Source organism: Stegodyphus dumicola, chromosome 1 (genome assembly GCF_044657685.1).
Source record: "Stegodyphus dumicola isolate Sdum_Otavi_A_Nest chromosome 1, ASM4465768v1".
Lineage (NCBI taxonomy): Eukaryota > Metazoa > Arthropoda > Arachnida > Araneae > Eresidae > Stegodyphus > Stegodyphus dumicola.
The window spans coordinates 65677097-65695718 of record NC_140768.1 but is presented as its reverse complement, the minus strand read 5'-3'; the positions used below and the strand labels follow the sequence as shown (position 1 = coordinate 65695718).

The 18622-nt window shown below is 32.6% G+C and overlaps 1 protein-coding gene across 2 annotated transcripts in view; it reads left to right on the top strand.

The window, feature by feature from the left end:
- LOC118189234 (excitatory amino acid transporter 2-like) overlaps positions 1–18622 on the top strand; it is a 130902-nt gene that overhangs the window by 78153 nt on the left and 34127 nt on the right. The window contains exons 3-6 of one of the 2 annotated variants that reach the window (XM_035359806.2): positions 2005–2206; positions 3848–4055; positions 4991–5178; positions 13215–13341. In XM_035359806.2, the coding sequence (XP_035215697.2) occupies positions 2005–2206; positions 3848–4055; positions 4991–5178; positions 13215–13341 (725 nt within the window). The remainder of the gene's footprint in view (positions 1–2004; positions 2207–3847; positions 4056–4990; positions 5179–13214; positions 13342–18622) is intronic. The other variant, XM_035359808.2, reaches the window with a different exon arrangement.

The following is an 18622-nucleotide window of genomic DNA, read 5'->3' as shown; positions in this document are numbered from 1 at the left end:
TATTTTATTTTAAATCTTTACTATCACTTCTTATTTTCTACTTCCGGCCAGAATTATAAGCGTTAAAGTATTTTATGCAAAGTTTGTCTGGCGAACGCCAAGTATTTAAGTTGTGGCTTTTTGCCAAGCGAGAGAGAGGAAGCAGTGAGTCGAAGCAGGCCGCTTACCTTAGAAGTTTTACGCAGTTGCTGGTTGCCTTCCAGGCCAGAGGGTTTAATCCTCTTGATAAATTTTAAACGTATTGTAGTGTTCACAGTCCTCTGTACTACATACGGCTTCCTTTTAGTATAAGGCCAATCTTCCACGTTTATCATTTTAAAGTTAAATTAGAGTTTAGTTCTATTTTTATATTTTTACGTTAGACCCCAAGTAGCGTGTCTGTGTATTCCGAAGTACGGAAGTTATTGTAAATAGAGAAAAATAAAGGGTTTTGTATACCCTTCTTGTGAATCCTGTCTACTTCCCACAGTTTTGAACATAGCTTTAGTAAGTTCTCTGTTCCGAGTCAGGTCCTTGCGTGTTCCCGATGAAGGTAAGACGGAACATTGATCCTGATACACTAACTTCGTTAGAGAGCCAAAGATTCTGACCAGCACGCGTTCGCCTTTTGGCTATACTCTCTGTAAGCTATTACTACGCTCGGCCGTATTCCAGGCCTTTGATAGCTTCGCCGTTTAGTTAATATTTAGAGGCCAATTCTTATAAAATTTTGATATCTTCGGCTATATCTTTTTATTTAAGTTTTATTTCTTATTGTTGAGTTCAAGCCCAAGTAGAGGTTTTTCTGTGCATCCTGAGAGAGAACCGACTATAAACTTTGAGCAACAAAGGGTAATTAACCCTTCTTGGGTCTCTGTTTCCTGAACTAAAGCGATTATTGGCTTACCAGTTCTCAAGGTTCCACACATTTAGCTGTAAGTTCTAGGCTGGAACATTACATACTCCAATATTCTGGTTTCGAAGCAAAATTTCTAGTACTTTTAAAGTCTAATTTAAAATGTTTCTACATTATTCTAATTGTTTTTGTGCTTTCGGTATTTCTAATTCAATTTTTTTTCAGCTTTCGTCGCATTTTGTTCTTCTAATTTTAATCATTGTAACTTATCTTGTAGCTCATCAGTTATCGATTCAAATAACTCTTGTGCTTACTCTGAGTCATGTATATAATTTTTGTTATTCTCAATAAAAGCAATTAAATCTACTTTTTTTATATCTGGATTTACAATTTCATCTAACTCTTCAGCGATCAGTCTAACATTTTCTATTAACTTTTTGAAACAGTTTCATTGATAATCTGATTAATGAACCATAACTCATATAGTAAAATGTAATCTATAAGGTTACTCATAATTATCCAAAAATTTCAAAACTCCAGGCGTCTTGCGCCAATATATTATGGCATCTGTGGATGGCTCTGAAATTTAGCTATTCTCCAGAATAAAATAATTCAATTTTATTTACATTTATTTGTACATAAACGACAAGATTCTGTAATGCACAAATTTCTCTTATCTTAAAATTCCACTATATATCCCTCAATGAGTATCAAAGCGAAACTTTCGTTTTAGCCGGCCTTCTAAATACGCTAATCGCTCTTTTGCAACGAAGCATCTATTCGCTTCTAGTTCAATTTTTTACTGTAAATTACATATCTAAACTTATTAATGCAGCAGAAGGGCGCGTTATACGATATTACATGCATAACAGAGCCGTATTTAACACAGAAATACCCTCATACCTTTTTATGTAGATACGTTATACTATGTAATCGATATTACGTAACATAATATATACCTTGAGCGAACCATTACCGAGAAATCATACTTGACAGTGATGCATTGTAATATGAAGTAATTTATTATCATCTAGGCAATTTATATTAGGCGTATAGATATTTTGTGAGCGTTTTGTTAAAAAATGTAGATCTTTTGCCTCTCGTGATAAAAAGAAATTTAACTATGCCTTTAAATTTGCTAACCTGTTTGGTTCTTTCATTCTTTACAGCCCATAATAAAATGGCTACGAACGAATCTTCTGCTCATGTTGACGATCGCAGGTGTACTTCTCGGAATCCTGGTGGGTTTTCTGGCCCGGTTAGGAGAGTACAACGATGACGTAGTTGAACTTGTCCGATTCCCAGGCGACCTCCTATTGCGCATGTTAAAGATGCTTATTCTTCCTCTTATTATCTCATCCATGGTGTCAGGTAAGCTTTCATGCTTCAATCATTATTACGAACAAGAGCGAATTCCGCTGAGACAATTTACAAATAATTAAAGAAAACTTTCGATACGTTCCATCTCTTTTGAGAGATGATTTTAAAGAAATAAATCAATAAAATTATCCGATAATAAATTAACCATTGTTATAAAATACTTATTCGTTCGATCAATTTCCGAAGTCATTTTTGAAGAATATCGTGGTAAATATAGAATTATTTCATCGATTGAAATGTTATATGCTCGTAGTACATCGTAATTCCTCACGGGAAGATATTATTTTACATCGAGGTTTAAAGAATGAAACATAGAATTTGAAATGACCACGATATTTATTCTCTGTAAAGCAAATTATATCAGTCATTCATTTAAATTTTTTAGCTACGTGATATAATTTATTATTTTTTCACTAAGTACAGAAAATAGCATTCAAAGTTTTATTATTTTATCCAGAATTAATTCTATTATTTTCTTCAATTTTTGTTTCTGGTTAATTACCAGTCGGGTGATTTCCTAAAAAGTTACATTACGTTTACTATCATTTTTTAAAGTATTAGCTATCAAAGCCATATATGCATACAGTTTCGATTTACTCCTGTAACTTAATTTATTCATTCATATGTAGTACAGAAAAACTAGTTGCTTTCAAATTGTAATTCCATGCGTATCATTTCTATTTAAAGATATTTAGTAATACCCTATATTATATTTATAGCAAACCACTAAGGCTTCTCAAATTTAACTGTGATAAACTTAATTGTCATCAATTTAAAAAGCACTTCAATAGTGTAACGAAAATTATAGTTTAGTTACAAAGTAGTTTTTTATTAGCATGTTTAAAACAGTGAAAAAGTGTTACATGTCATTAGCAGTCTGACTGAGCCGATAATAAGAGCGAGGCAGGAAAGCTTACCGGCGAAATGGCTTCAAAAGGTCCCACAGTGAGGGCTGGCGAAAGCCGTTCCATTACTTTTACTACTTCTATGGTCGTTACAGAAGTTCCATGCTACATTTCTTCTAGAAGTTTGCTGAAAACAACTGAACTTATGTATGCATATTTAGAAATGTCTTTAGAATGCATAATTAGAAAATCTTACATAATTTATACTTTAATTACTGAATAGGATGTGATTTCTGAACGCATACATTGAGGTAGAATAACGCCTAGACATTTTCAGCGCTATTAAGATTCTAAAATATATAAACTTTATGCGTTCCGTATCTAGAAGAATACGCATCACTAGTAAAGCAAGGTAAGTTTAAAATACTGAAAACTTACGCGACGAAAACTGATCCGCAATCAGTGTGGCATAACAAATGACTTTCAGCCCATGTGTTAAGGCTAGATAAGGGCTGAATATTGCTTGCAAATGATATTTTAAAGATTATTGCATCTATAAAAAATTCCTTAAATTTTGTACTTGGGAAATTTCCTATTATTTTAATTGTGATAAAATAAGAAAGTGGGAAATTTGATCTTGAAGTCGAAACGAAAGGCGTTGTATTATATTTAACATTTTTGGCTTAACTTGTTAATATGCATCCCATTTTATTCCATCTGCGAGCAATAGTAGAAATTTTTGAAAAAAAAAATATTTTACAAGGCGATGATTTTACTTTTCTCGCAGGTCTTGCTCAACTGGATCCCAAATCCAGTGGTAAAATGGGTGCTAGAGCGCTGATTTACTACTTCTCAACTACCATCCTGGCTGCAGTTGTGGGCATCGTGTTGGTTCTTATCATTCATCCTGGCGATCCTTCCATCAAGGTAAATGTTGGCATTGGAACTGAAGAAAAGAAGGTTTCTACTCTTGATGCTTTCCTAGATCTCATAAGGCGAGTTTCCTTTTCTTTATTTTTTATTTGTATAGGAACTTATTAAATATTCTTCATACTATGCTTTGTTGTGCTTTATGTTGCTTATTCGATATTGCTTTAGCTTATTTCAAAACGATATGTTATGTTAGCTTGTTGGTGCTAATTATATAGGTGATACGATTATACTCAGAGCATTTCGAAAAGATTGCACAGTAAAATAAATTTTGAATTATTGATCATTATTGTCCCACGATTCTAATTTAAGGATGAATCAAATAAGGGCAGTTTTGGTCACGTGTAACCTTTAATAAAGCGAAATTTAAGTTTTTATTCGTGTCTTATAAAGTATCGACGATAAAAACATTCTTCATTAATGAATAGTTAAAAAGGGGAGGGGGGGAAAACAATCCTTGTAGGATCAAAATTATTCCAGATACGGTTTGTTAAAATAATACCAACGTAGCTATAGTCAGCCTCCCATACTAAGTTTCTCGATGCAAAACTAGACATTGGTTGAAAAATAAATTACTGAAGAAGCACTGACTTCAAATTCTTTTTTTGTAGAAAGAGCAAAACTTCGAATTTTATAAGAATGCAGTTTTTGTGTTTAGTTTATAAAGGATACAGCCATCTTTCACCAATAAAAAATTTCCTTTGATGAAATAAAGAATATCCTACTAATAAGAATTATTTTTCTAGAAAGCCCACATAAAAATTTAAATAATCTATATTCTTAGCAAAATGTATCCTGCTACGAATTCTTTTGCTATTTTCTGAATCATGAATTGTGAGTTATTTCCTAACCAGTTGTTCCAAGAAATATTTAAATGTGCAGTCGACCTGAAATTTGAAATGGCTTTTATAGCCGTGAGTTTCAAGTTACTTAATGTAGTTTATTTGCCTTGCATTATGTTGTTAATTAGTATTTAACTCAGAAATATTTTCCTCTTCAGAAATATGTTCCCTGAGAACTTACTGCAAGCCTGTTTCCAACAAGTTGAGACGAGTTATACTAAAGCGAAACCTAAAATATTGAACGTGACCGGTCTAAACGATTCTGTGAATATTGGAGAAATTCTCAACGAAACTCATTACATCACCAAAAGGGAGCTGATATATAAAGACGGAACAAACGTTTTAGGTAAATATCTGAAGCATTTATTTTCCTTTTATATTTTTACACACACACTTTTAATAAAGTAAAACTTAATTTTCTACGCTGTTTTAAAATAAGGAAATAGTTTTATTATACCTTTCTATCATATTATATCTACAAGACATTTTTATGCTATAACCTTCGGAATGAATGGTGGAGAATCATCAGAATTAGGTATCGCCTATAATATTACATCAAGAGGCGATCTGACAACATCATTCCTTCTCTAACAGCTGGAAAGTTAAATGTCTCTTGTTCTTATTGTACTAGCTAAGTTTGCTCTTATTTTATGCACATATGCATTGCTGTCATACACTACAGCGTTAAACTGCATCACACAGTGTACGATATTGCAACACTAAAAGGTACACTTATCTCAAATCCATTATTACTTATTTCCTTGCTTCAAATTTAAACTCAAACGAAAGTGTTTCGAAATTTGTATCATCTCCATATCTATGAATCCCATAAATATCCATGAGTAACTATAAACGAACCAGTGCCATGCAGTTTACAACATTTCTATGAACTTGGAAAACAAATATAGTTTCCAAAATATATTAGAAAAATTTTAGTCTAATCTATACAGATTTTTAGACCATGTTGGTTAAGTTTCTTTGCTTTGCTGTTTATCATTTCCACGACCTGGTGAACTGTTCCATGACATGAGACGTAAGATCTTTAGTTAATTTCCTTACTATTTGACAAACAGCTAATTTCGAGAGCATTGTCAGTAGATGTAACGTAAGAGTTTGAAAAAACTTCTCAAATTTTAGCTATTATTTAATAAATGAAGCAATTAAAGAGTAATAAATTCATTTCTTCATATTTGAAATCTTCACCTGATTTTTATGTCTGTTCTAAAAGGAGCAAACCATTCTTTGCGTTGTTTTGTGAATTTTATGAAGAGTAATCGAATAAAAGGAGAGAGATACAAGTAGTTCCATTACCATCTTTCAGGTGGAATCGAAAGAAGGAAACAGTCTTATCACGCATATATGATCTAGTAATTGAAATTGTTAATTAAGATTGATGGCCTTGTCAATGCAGTCTACTTCGAAGGCATGTCTAATTTACAAAGTAGAGAAGATCCGTGGATAAATTTGGTACAAAATAAAAGAAACGTTTGGTTTTTGGACGATGGATGCCGATGACATATTTTATTAATATCTTTTTTTTTCTATAAGACTTGTAAACTAACCCGAATTGCTAAAATTATCTTGGTATCATAAACTTAAGATAAAAATTTTTGAAAAGTTATTATTCCAATTTGAATAAAAGACACTTTTCTCCACCTCTGAATGACAACTCGAAAATCAGTAAAAGCACATTGATTTAGAGAACGCGAAGTATAGAACATTGCAGTATAGAACTTTCTTTTCAATTTGTTTGATGATCTTGAATGCTGCTGATGAAATGTTAAATAGATTCTGTATTAGATTAAATTGGTTGATATTCTAATAAATTCCCTTTTTAAAAACTATATTGAATGTTTATTGTAGATATACCACTGAACAACACATGTAGAAATTTCGATGTCGCATTAAGATTCCTGGAAGTACTTTATTAGATAGTCCGTGAAATCATTATCCATTCCGGTTGCATCAGCTCGCAGTTTTATACTTTTGATTATTCGATTCGATGCTTACGCTGTGCTTTGAATTTATGTTAAATCGTTTCAAATGAGATCAAACTTGCTACACTTCGATATTATTTACTTGGATTTTCTTGGATAAGTATTTAAACTTCTTGTTCTATTTCATCGAAATTGGGTAAATTGCTTTTTATTTGAATTCTATGATCTACTTGTTGATAATAATGAGTGAATTAGTAGCTCTTAAAAAAAAAAGAACTGCAATGCCTTTTCTAACAACTAAACTGTTTTAAAAAATTAAAAATGCTACACAAGATCATCTATCGGTTTTTGAAACTTTAGATGAACTTCTTGAGCAATTAATAGTTAAACGAGATTTACTCAGTAGGATATTGAAAATCCATTAAGTGAAGAACTTGAATTATAAGCTGAAGCTTCACAAGATTATCAAGATCAGATAATGATCTGGAAGTGCAGGGCTTTCAAGGATTAAAAGAATTTTCAGGAAATTCAAACGCTGTAATTCGATTTCCGACGGGCATGAATGAATGAATCAATGGCTGTTCATGGAAGAAATACCGTTAAGTTGCCAAAACTTACTATAATAAACAAGTGCTTTGATGATTCAAGTAATTGGCGTGAATTTTGGGATCAGTATGCAGCAGCTATTCATAACAATCACTCATTATTTAAAGTAAATCAATTTAATTACATGAAGTCGCTATTAAGTGGGGTAGCCTAAGATGGCGTTTTCGGACTTCGCTTACAAAAGGGAATTACGTTTAGGCTATGGAATTCTTAACTAACAGGTTTGGGAGAAAGGATTCGGAAATAAATGTTTACATGAATAAACTGATTGATAAACTGATTGAATTGATATTAATGCGAATTTGTAAAACTATCCAGCGATTCAAATTTAAAACTTGAGTTTTCGCAAAAATCCTTGATGAATTCTGAATTGGAGTTAGTTCTTCTCTTATTCAACACTACTTATATTATTGAAACTACTTATATTTTTATGAAACTTTCAGTTTTAACACTAATTAAAACCAAATGTCGTTCAACGTTGAAACATGTTGAAGATGCTTATGTCCAGCAATGTCAAATATCGCACCAACATTTAATTTGTTATGCAGCTGAAAACAAACACATCCGTCTCATTAGAATTTTCTTTGATTTTTGCTTGATTAAAATAAATCCTAAACTGCTTCTTTTTATATGTATAGTGTTTACCAAAGCAATAAATTATTTACGGGAGGATATTTATTTTTATTTTATATTTACTATCTGGGGTCGCGAAAAAATTTTTATTGATAAAAAGGCGTCGCGAATGATAAAATTTTGTTCTATATTGAACCCTTTTGCAGTATTTAGTGCTGCCATCTACTGACCATAAGTAGAAATAATTAAGTTAATAAAATGTTTAAAATTTGAAAGTGAACCTCACAACTTTAACGCCCAAAGAATTTCAGCTGTATGTACGAGCAAAAGTTATTTTTACCTTAAAATGATAATATTTTAGGTTTTATATAAATCAGAATAAAGTGAAAAAATGGTATAAACCTAAGTTTTGATCCATTTAATATAGTTTAATTAAAGAATTTTTAAACTAATTAAAAACAAGAAAAATGTTTTAAATATGGTCGGTATTGTAATTTTTATTTATTCATTTATTTTTAATATAATCAAATATATAAGGAAATAAGCTAATAAAATAAAGCAAGAAAAAATTTTAATTAAAAAAAAGGAGAAAATTTGACTTGAATGCAACAGAACTTCATAGTGACATTGACAACCATCTGCATTAAAATCTTAACACTGAAGAGAATTTGCATAAACTTTCTGTTTTGTGTAAAGTGTAAAAGAACTAAAGCAAATCTTTATAAACTTATTATTTCTACTGGAAAAAAAAGATAATGAGGTTCTTCCTAAATTTTTATTTTGGGTAACAGGCTGCATAAATATGTTGTTTTGCGAAAAGGATTAAACCAAACATTGATAACTGCATTAGTTAATTTTCTTCAAATCAGAACTGCGAAGTGTAAAAAAAGTATTAAATTCTAGCTGTATATTTCAAATGAAAATAGCTCGTATTACGTTAATTTCTTTTTTGTTTCTCAGTATAATTATCTTGGCTATTCCCCTCTCGCCCCACTAAAAATTAAAGAAAACCCTGAGCATTAACTTCGCAAGATATTCGGCTAAGACAAATTAAATTATCGTTGTTGCCTTGTTTATTATAGCTATTTTATTTAGCTATATGAATGTCTACTAGACTGCGCAAAATAGGTATCGAACCTTTTTGGCCTGCGTTACTTTTAGTTTGAATGGAAGGGAAAGCAAAAGTAACAATTTCTTCTACAAATGCATGCACATCACTAATACATAACATTATTTATAGATGTGGATATGGCTAAGTGAGTATAGATAAAATATTCCAAAGTCTCTCTCCAGTGAGAGAAGTGTAACGGAAAATTTTTTACTTCTGTTTATTTATAGTTTAACTTATAATACATATTCAAAACAATATAAGTTTTCTTCTAACTACCTTTAAACTCGATTGAAGTTTGAGCATATAAGCATGGGGGTACACTCTACGCGAAATAAAGGGTGGAGTTCTATATTTTCCGTTTTACTGGGCCTTATTGACGAAATTTAAGTTGCGTTTTTCATGTCTCAAAAGCGCTACTTATAAGATGCATTAGCTTTGTTCTAGCATAGATAAAAATTGACAAAAAGTTTTGACAATTTTTGACAAAAATCGGACTTTATTTGAAATGACACCCCGATTTTCTTCCATATCTCGATTCTAAGACTCAAATTACACCTACATATTAAATTTTATAAAATTTGTTGAGAAACTCACCGAGAAATTTAAAAAAATACTTTGCGCACTTTTTCCAGTTTGCGCCAAGAATAATTTGGCATAATTTTTAATTTATGGTAACTTACTTTTCCTTCCTCTCATTGTCTACGAGCGGACAAAATTGTGCATAATTCATTCTTTCAAATAATTTTAACAAAGTGCGTAAACCACATTTAACGCTTGCAACAACTATTCCAAATTTCGAAACGCGCCAGTATATAAATTCATGTATACCTTGGGAAATTGTGAACAAAAAACTCTTTTTTTTACAAATATGTCTAGAAATACATCGACTTTAAGTCGATAGTAAGAATTTTATAAATTATACTTCAAAAATATTTTCCAAAAATTTATACAAATTAACAAAAAATGCAAATTAAAAAAATAAATTAGAAAATATCAGCGAATTTTATTCGGATTCAACCTAAATTTCGAATTGGAATCAAGTAAGTTTAACAGAAAAGGGATATCAATAAATATGTACAAAATTCAATTGAAAGATACGAGTTAAAATTTTGAGAGTTGATTTTTGAAAACTACTCGTGAGACTTTTGCAAAATTTGAGGCGTAGGATCAAAATATGAAAAAAAAATCGACATGTCATTAAAAAAAATCCGATTTTATATCAAAATATCTATGTTTAAAGAACGTTATATTTAAACCTAATATATATCGTAAGTCGCGCTTTTGAGACATAAAAAGCGGAAGTTAAATTTCGTCCATCGGTCCAGTAGAACGAGAGATATAAAACTGCCCCTCCCCTTTTACTTTCTTGTACGAAGTAAAGGACGTATTGTAATCACGAAAAATTCCGAGTACCATATTCCAATGAAAATTTCCATTTTGACCGCCATCGAATGCAATTTAACAATGTTTTCGGGTGACATCTGTACGTAAGGACAGAATAAAGGACTCTTTTTCCCCAAATAAATTATAAAACTGATTTAAAATGGATTCAGAAGAGATTTTTTTTTCGTGGCATCTGTACGTACACACGTATGTATGTATGTATCTCGCATAACTCAAAAACGAATAGCCTCAGATCGTTGAAATTTTGTATTTGGGACTGCTACAGCATAAAGATGCGCACCTCCCTTTTTGGTTGCAATCGGCTGCGCCAAAAGCACATAAGATATATCCACAATGTTATGTGGCTCAGTGAGCTCCGTCTTTTTATTCTTATATGTTTATGAATTGTGTACTTTTTGCTTTAAAAATGATTGAATTATATTGTTCTTATCTTCCGATTAAGCTTTTTATGCCTTTAGTTAACCTGCATGTTATAGCTGTAAAATTATCAACAAGTTGTTTAAGTGCTGGTAAGCCTAATTCTTTTACCACAGTAGCCATATTAATTTACATTTGAAACTTAGAAGAATAGTGGATTTGTTGTCAATCTAGAGAAACTAAGCTTCGCAACAACAAAATAACGTCTTCTTTTATTATTGTGAATTAAATTATGCTTAATCCATTCTGGAATTATCGTTTGAGTTATTAAACTATCCCATATATTGACTCAGCATAGCGTCCACAACAAATTAAATCAGCTTCCACGCCTTCAGTGGCTTTTTGCCGAGTGAGATCAAAAGTAAACTTTCAGTTTTGTGCACCGAAAAATCTGCCTTCTTGCCCGCTGACTGAATTGCTCGTTTTTGCGTAGAAACTGTAATTTTAATTGTATAAATTTTTTAAAAAATTGTTTTAAGTGTATTTGGTGTTTTATGTTTATCTATATCTTTCCATTTTTAATATAGATATTTTGAGTTTTTATGTAGTTTTGCCTTGCCGCTAAGTGAGAACTGAATAAATTGAATGAGAAATATATCTCTAATGAAATTCGAGGAAATAAGTTTAAATGCAATGCGAGAAAAAATGCGTATAATTTAATATTCCGTACAAGGAAGTCATGTGGTGTACACATCACATCACTTTTTTTTTTTTTTTTTTTTTGTGTGTGTGTGTGTGTGTAGAGCTTATGGCTTGTGTTAGATTCTGCCATTGTGTTAGCCTTTGACTGCTGCATTGTTGTCAGTCAATTAGTATAAGGTATTGATTAGTAGTAGTTATTATAAATAACTATTAGATATTCTCATATTCTCAAGGGGCCCACCAGCGGCCGAGCGGTAAAGTCGCTGAACACTGGTAGTTCGGTCCGAGGTTCGAATCCCGCGAACGGGCTGGCTGCATGGGTGTTTTCGTGGTTTTCCCCATGTGTAACGTGTATACGAGCCAGTTTCCCTTAGAAAGTCCTCCACGAAGGCATCCCTCCTCTTAGGCAGATAGCCCTCGAGGCTTTGCCATAATCACTCACACACATATTCTCAAGGAAAGTAAAAAGAAAAAGTATGTGTCTCAAGAAATCGGTGATTATTCAGTTGGCTCCAGCCTATTTTCCTCAAGCTGATTTATGTGAAAATCAAATTAAAGAATGTTTAAACCGAAGCATGTAATGTAAATGATAAATTTAATAATAAACCTGCTAAAAATTTCCTTTCTTTTATTAAGCGTCTACACTTTGGGGATACATTGTACATGTGTAAGCTTGTATGATGTATCAGAAACAAGAAAATTATTTGCGTTGAAGAATTTTCGTATTATCATGTTGATGGTTACAGCCGAAAACATCGCATGCGATGTTATGGTCATGCGATGATTTGTAGATACTTTATTTTTTACCACGATAGTTTCGACGACGATGTTTTTAAACTGCGAAGTTTTTGAATCGCTTTATTTTCGACGATGATGTTTTGTACCACGATGTTTTAGAACTGCGATGTTTTCTCTTTGCGATGTTTTCTCCCACGATATTTTGTAGCACGACGTTTTCGCCTTGCGTTGTTTTCTCCGCGGCGTTTTCGTCCGCGATGTTATCGACGGACACCCATGTTGATACCTCGATGATTATCTTACAAGCTTTTTTGCTGCCTATGATATTCATAGTAAAAACATTTTTCAGAGGAATCATACTGCGTTCAAATTAAAATTTTAATGAACGCTTTTATTGCTAATTTACATCTACCTTAATCGTAAACCGACCTCCTTAAAATTTAAATTTTTAAATGAAAGTTTAAATTCTGTGGAATTTTACTCTTTGGATCTTCTTGAATCTTACATGGGAATTAGAGTTGTTCCAATTTTTGTATGGAAATACCCTAATTCATGAATACCCAGATTAGAAAGTGAGTTACAAAAAAATATTAAAAAATCTTACCTAGTATCTAAATTTGAGTATTCTATTACTTGTATCAGTTGTAATGAAACTGTGGAAGTGAATTTTCAGATAAAATTTTTATGTTACTATGTCCAATATTTATTTAAATATGAGATTGACAATTATTTTGTACATGGTTTTTATACACCAAAATTATAATCTAATAAATTTTTATAATAAAATTACGTTCATTTTCATTTTGAACATTTTATCTTGTATCTAATACTTTCTCCCCTGTCTATACTCACATATGGCATTAGCTAAACTGTTTGCAAATAACTCTATGTTCTATAAAATACCTTAAATTATATGTTCTATAAAAGTAAAATTATATATTTTTCTTTATGCAGGAATAATTGTCTTCTGCATTGCTTTCGGTCTCTTTGCCGGCAACATGGGACCAGACGGTCGCATTATGGTTCATTTCTTCGTCGTTCTCAATGAAATTGTTATGCGAATTGTCTACCTCATCATGTGGTAAGAAATGTTCTTTCGTAAATTTTTATGTTATGTTTTTATATTTTTTTGTTATATATGTGGGAAGTTGATAAGCCGACTTGTTGGGAAGAGTAATGAATTCTTTGGATGCAGCAATGGTTTGACTAGTCATTTGTGAGAAGCAAATTGAAAACTGTCACATTTTGTGACGCATCTGATGCTATTTTGATAGTGTGAATTAACCGCTGAGAACATAAATAAAAGAGACGATTTTCATAACGGAATATTATTTCAAATTCAGTGTCTGCGCAGTTTTCCATTTGGAAAGAAACTTCTGAAAGATTGAAAATGAACGTCTAGAGCAGTGATTCTGAAAGTGAGTGACACTGCCCCTTGGTGGGCACTACAGAATTGCCTAGGATGGCGACTGAAGCCAAAGGATGTGTATTGTTAAGAAGGAAAGCTCCGCCAAAGCTCCTCACATTGTAGAAGGAAACAGTTTCGCGTGCGTGAAATAGCTGTCGAAGCAAATTCAAACTTAATACCTTTTTTTGCATGCGCGGAATAGTTGTCGAACCGATTTCGAAGGTCAAAGGTCACGTTTGACAAGAGTTCATACTTCTGTGACACCATTTTTTTCCTTCTGTATCCACGCAAATCAAATCAGTCATCCGCGAAAGCAGATTAATTGATGGATTTTTTATTTCGAGTAAAAGAAAGGTACGAAAACCTGAGTTTAAATTATCGGGAAAAAGGTTTGTCAAAGAACGAATCCGTTAAGTTCTTTGAATTTGTATCGTATCCTCAGTTTACTGTACACTTGGCAATTCGGCAACAAGAATTTTGTTCCTCCTATAGCAGTTCAGTGGTTAAACTGGTTTACATTACGATGAAAGCTATGGAAGTCTATGGAAGCTTTCATTCTTTATATACATATTCTTTGACTGAAGCTGCAAGTTATATTGGGAAAGGGGCACCAGATAACATTTAGAACCAGCATTTGGAAGCTCTGGAATTAAACTTCAAGAAATAATTTCAAGATATCTTACATGTGGATGTACCCGACTGGATTTCGGAACCTTTTTCTTATGCGATTTCAGAAGCATCCATACTCGGAAGAATTTACTGCGTTAACAGTAACCCAGAATCAGAAATTTAAATTAGCATCTGGAGATATCAACAGTTTGAGCTGCAAAAGAAGATACCTGAAATTTATCCTAGACATTAATCCGAAAAGTGAAAAGCCGAATAATGAAAAATTGATGAAAGCTCATGAGGCTCATCTTTCCCATTAAATTCATATTGCTACGTATATGGTATTTAATTAGTTAATGTTAGTAGAATTATAAATTAAATTGTTTTATTCCCCGCGCAGTGCAGCGCGTGATGAATATTTAAGGAAAGCTAAGCCGGAAAATTAAAAATACAAGAGCACGTGCATTTAACATTTAATAAATAAATCTCTCTTTTTGATTTCGAGAAAGTGCTAGAAAATGCTCGCGCATTTAAAAAGCTTAGATAAGCGGCATGAAAACCTCTCAATTCGTAGGTTGGAAGTTATAGATAGGGTTTCTTGCATTCTGCGGTATAATATGATCAAAAAAATGACCTGAGTTAAAAAATGAGGATTGCGACGCACGAGTCTCAGACTGCGCTTCTTGATTTTTGGAAATATTATTTTTGCTTGTTCTCGTAAATATGGCCAGTAATAGCGAACTACCTGATAGGGGCAAAATTCCTTGGCATGCTACTTTCAGCGATTGTGATAGCGATAATGATTCTACTTATTCGAATTATTCAGGAAAATCGACTACATCCAAAAATATGCCTGTAATTGATTCAGATGACCCGGCGCTTCAAAGTTTAATTGCTACTTTAATTTCTACTGAGAAAAGTAAATCCCAGAGCAAAGAAAAGAAAACCGCAGGAAGTCCTAAGAAAATAGTCAATAATACTAAGAAATTCAAACCCTCCTTCCTTCCAATTTTGCAGCATTTTTCCTAATTTAACAGAAGCTATCTCGCAAGAATATCTTAATACTCAGCTTCCGACTAACCCAAAAGATCTCGCGATAAAATTAGAAAACGAAATCACCAATAAATTAAACTGTATTGAGTCTATGAAGACATTTATCCTCCACCATCGATAGGAATGCGTTCAAAGTTACAAGAAGAAATTAAACAAAATCAGTTCATTTTAGCAAGCATTCAGAACACTCCGGAGCCCGCAAATTCTAAAACAGATGATAAAACAGTAAATCAGAACGATTGGCAAACTCCAAAGAGAACAGCGAAAAATACCGAGTCTACCCCACCACCAGATATTCCGCAAAATAACACATTTGAAACTCTTAACGAAAATAACGAAGCTATGGGAGTTACAGATGAAACGCATACAACTACAACACAGAATAACCCAGAAAATAAAACGAAAATTGCCCAATTAGTCATTCCGGAAAACGATGTTGATTGGCTTGAAATAGACAAAATGCTCAGAGAAATATAATTTGAAGTTACAATCAAAGCCAGACAGATTTTCCTTTACGCTACCACCGAAGCCGATTATAAAGCTACAGTTGATAAATTCCAGAAAGCACAGATTAATTTTCATACGTACCAAATTTCCTCAGCCTCATCAATTAAAGTTATACTTAAGAATATCCCAAGACCCTACACTGATCAAGCAATTCACGCAGACTTAGAACGCAGAAGCTTACCTATAATTAAAGTAAAGCAATTCACGAAGAAAACAGAAGACCAAATTATCCGTTTACCCTATATTTTTCCTTGAACTAAAAAGAAATTCTGCAGGGAAGAAAATTAATCAATTAAACAATATATTCGGATTCAATATCACAATAGAACATTATCAGCCCAGAAAACGCCCAATTCAATGTTTCAGTTGCCAGGAGTTCTAACACTCCCAAAATAACTGTAAATTAAAACCAGATGAAAAACCGACTTGCATTTACTGTCACGAAAATCACGTTTCTTCTTATCGTGGTTGTAAGGTATACAGAAAAAGCTTCAATCATTTAGAGAAGATACAAAAACCACAAGAAATTCCGACTAAAGATGACTTCCCCAAATTCATTCAAGCTTCATCCCAAACTAATCAAGAAATACCTAAAAAACTTTACAGTGACAAAATTAAGCAGAAAACCCCATAGGAAAATTTAGTAGAAATCAAATAACATTTTCAAAGATCAGAAAACCCTTTATCTCATGAAATCAATAACCACAATAGCTCAGAGAATTAAATCAGCTAAATCAAATATGCAGAAACTTTGTCTAACTTTTCAAGCCATTGAGATGATTTTGAACTTTGCAGATCAAGATCAATTCGCAACTTCTATCAAGACGAGCATCGCCGATCGGCAGAAATCCTCAAGATGCAGATCACATCGTGGGTTCGGGCCTCAGCCCCGCTCACGCTCACTACAATTTTTTCCCCAAAATTGGACTTCTAGAAACTCTGCACTAGGTGCAAAAAGTACGTTTCATCTTACTGGATTCAACTCATCATTAAAGATACACTATTTATAATATATTGGTTAAGGCTGCACTAAGCCGATTGCCTCTTAATTGCGTTACGGCATAGACATAGAAATCTCAATTCGTCGTTATTTAGTTAGTTGTTGTTTTAAGAGTTTGTTTAGAAAACTGTTTTTGTTGACTGTAGCGAATTCGCGGATTCTCTAGCGGTTTTGAATTAAGTTCTCTTGAACGTTTAGGTAGTTAAAAGATAACTACTTGGAGATATTGTAATACTGCACGAATATCTCTGGAAATTTAAGCGCTTTTGTTCTGTGATAATAATAAATTTTGTTCATTTTTCATCGGACTTATGCATTCATTTCGTAAAGAGCCCGTATGCACGCAACAGTATGTCATTTGTTTAACTCGTATTCCTGTCATTCATATTATTTAGTTAAATACGTCTTCGCGTTTACTCTTAATTTTATTAATGTTCAAATATGTTTCGTTAATACCCAACCTTATTATTACCGCTTTATATTTATTGCACATTTCTGAAAAAAATATAGATGTAATTTCCCAGGGGACGTTGAGCATTCATTGCTTTATAAAGGTGGGCGATGAGCCTGAACGGTATCAGGAACACTGTTCTAGAGCAGGGGTTCTTAAACTTTTTTCAGTCGCGACCCCTTTTTATCACTGAGATTTTTTCGCGACCCCAAGGACACCATAATATTCACAAAAATTTTGTGGGACCCCATAAGTATTGCGCAAATTCGACACACGCGTGAGTGAAACTGACCATTTTTTTCACTTGTACTGCAGAGACATTAGGTATTTTTTTGGAAGCAGGAGAAGTGAAAAATGAGCAACGCCTTAACCGGGAATCGAACCGCGGGCCTCTGGAATACCGGCCCAGTGTGCAGACCAACACACCGTGAAAGCACGCCAAGAAGGTGAGAGAACTACCTTATATTACTGTAATATACTATTGCAGTTTTAGGTCATTAACTGTAATTTCTAATTTTAAGACATAGAACAATGTGAAAATTTTAAAGGAACAGACGAAATGACAGCGTCACGTGCGAATCAAGGAAAATGAACGTTTATGTTATAAAAAGAATTCGAAACGTTTGCGTTTTTTTTCTCTTTGTTATTATATTGTCTTATCTTTATCTATTTTCAGATACATTGGGTAAAAATATTTGGTAATTGTAAAATTATTATAAGTTAAAAAAATATCAAAACTGCTAAAATTTTTGGCGACCCCCTGCGGCAGGTCCCGCAACCCCCTTGGAGGTCGCGACAAACAGTTTAAGAAACCCTGCTCTAGAGTATAGATATGGAAAATCCACGTAATTATGTTAGGAATATGGAAAATACACGTAATAATGTTGGGAATAGGAAGAGCGTGTAGATGGCGTTTTGAAAAGTCATTTCAACATATACCGTTCTGAAGTAGTTCAGTCCTTCATATTTTATTTACTAATAACAAATAAATAAATGTTTTATTAACTTTTATTTAAAATTCATAAAATATTAAAAGGAAGCGAAATAATTTATCACATAATTCAATGGAAACAAGAGATTAAATAACGTCGCTGTAACAAATTCGTCTACAATTTTACCTTAGGAATAATAAAGGCCGTTGATAAAGTCATAATTAATAATAAATAAATGCGCTTTGATTATTCGTGATATAAAATTGTAGAGAAATTTTGTAAAGAGAACTATTTAGTCTGTTGTTCCCATTATACTACAAGATAAATTATTTCTCTTCTTTTTTTTCATTGATTATGAGTTTTAAATAAAAGTTCATTTTATAAAAACTTCTTATTCTTTTT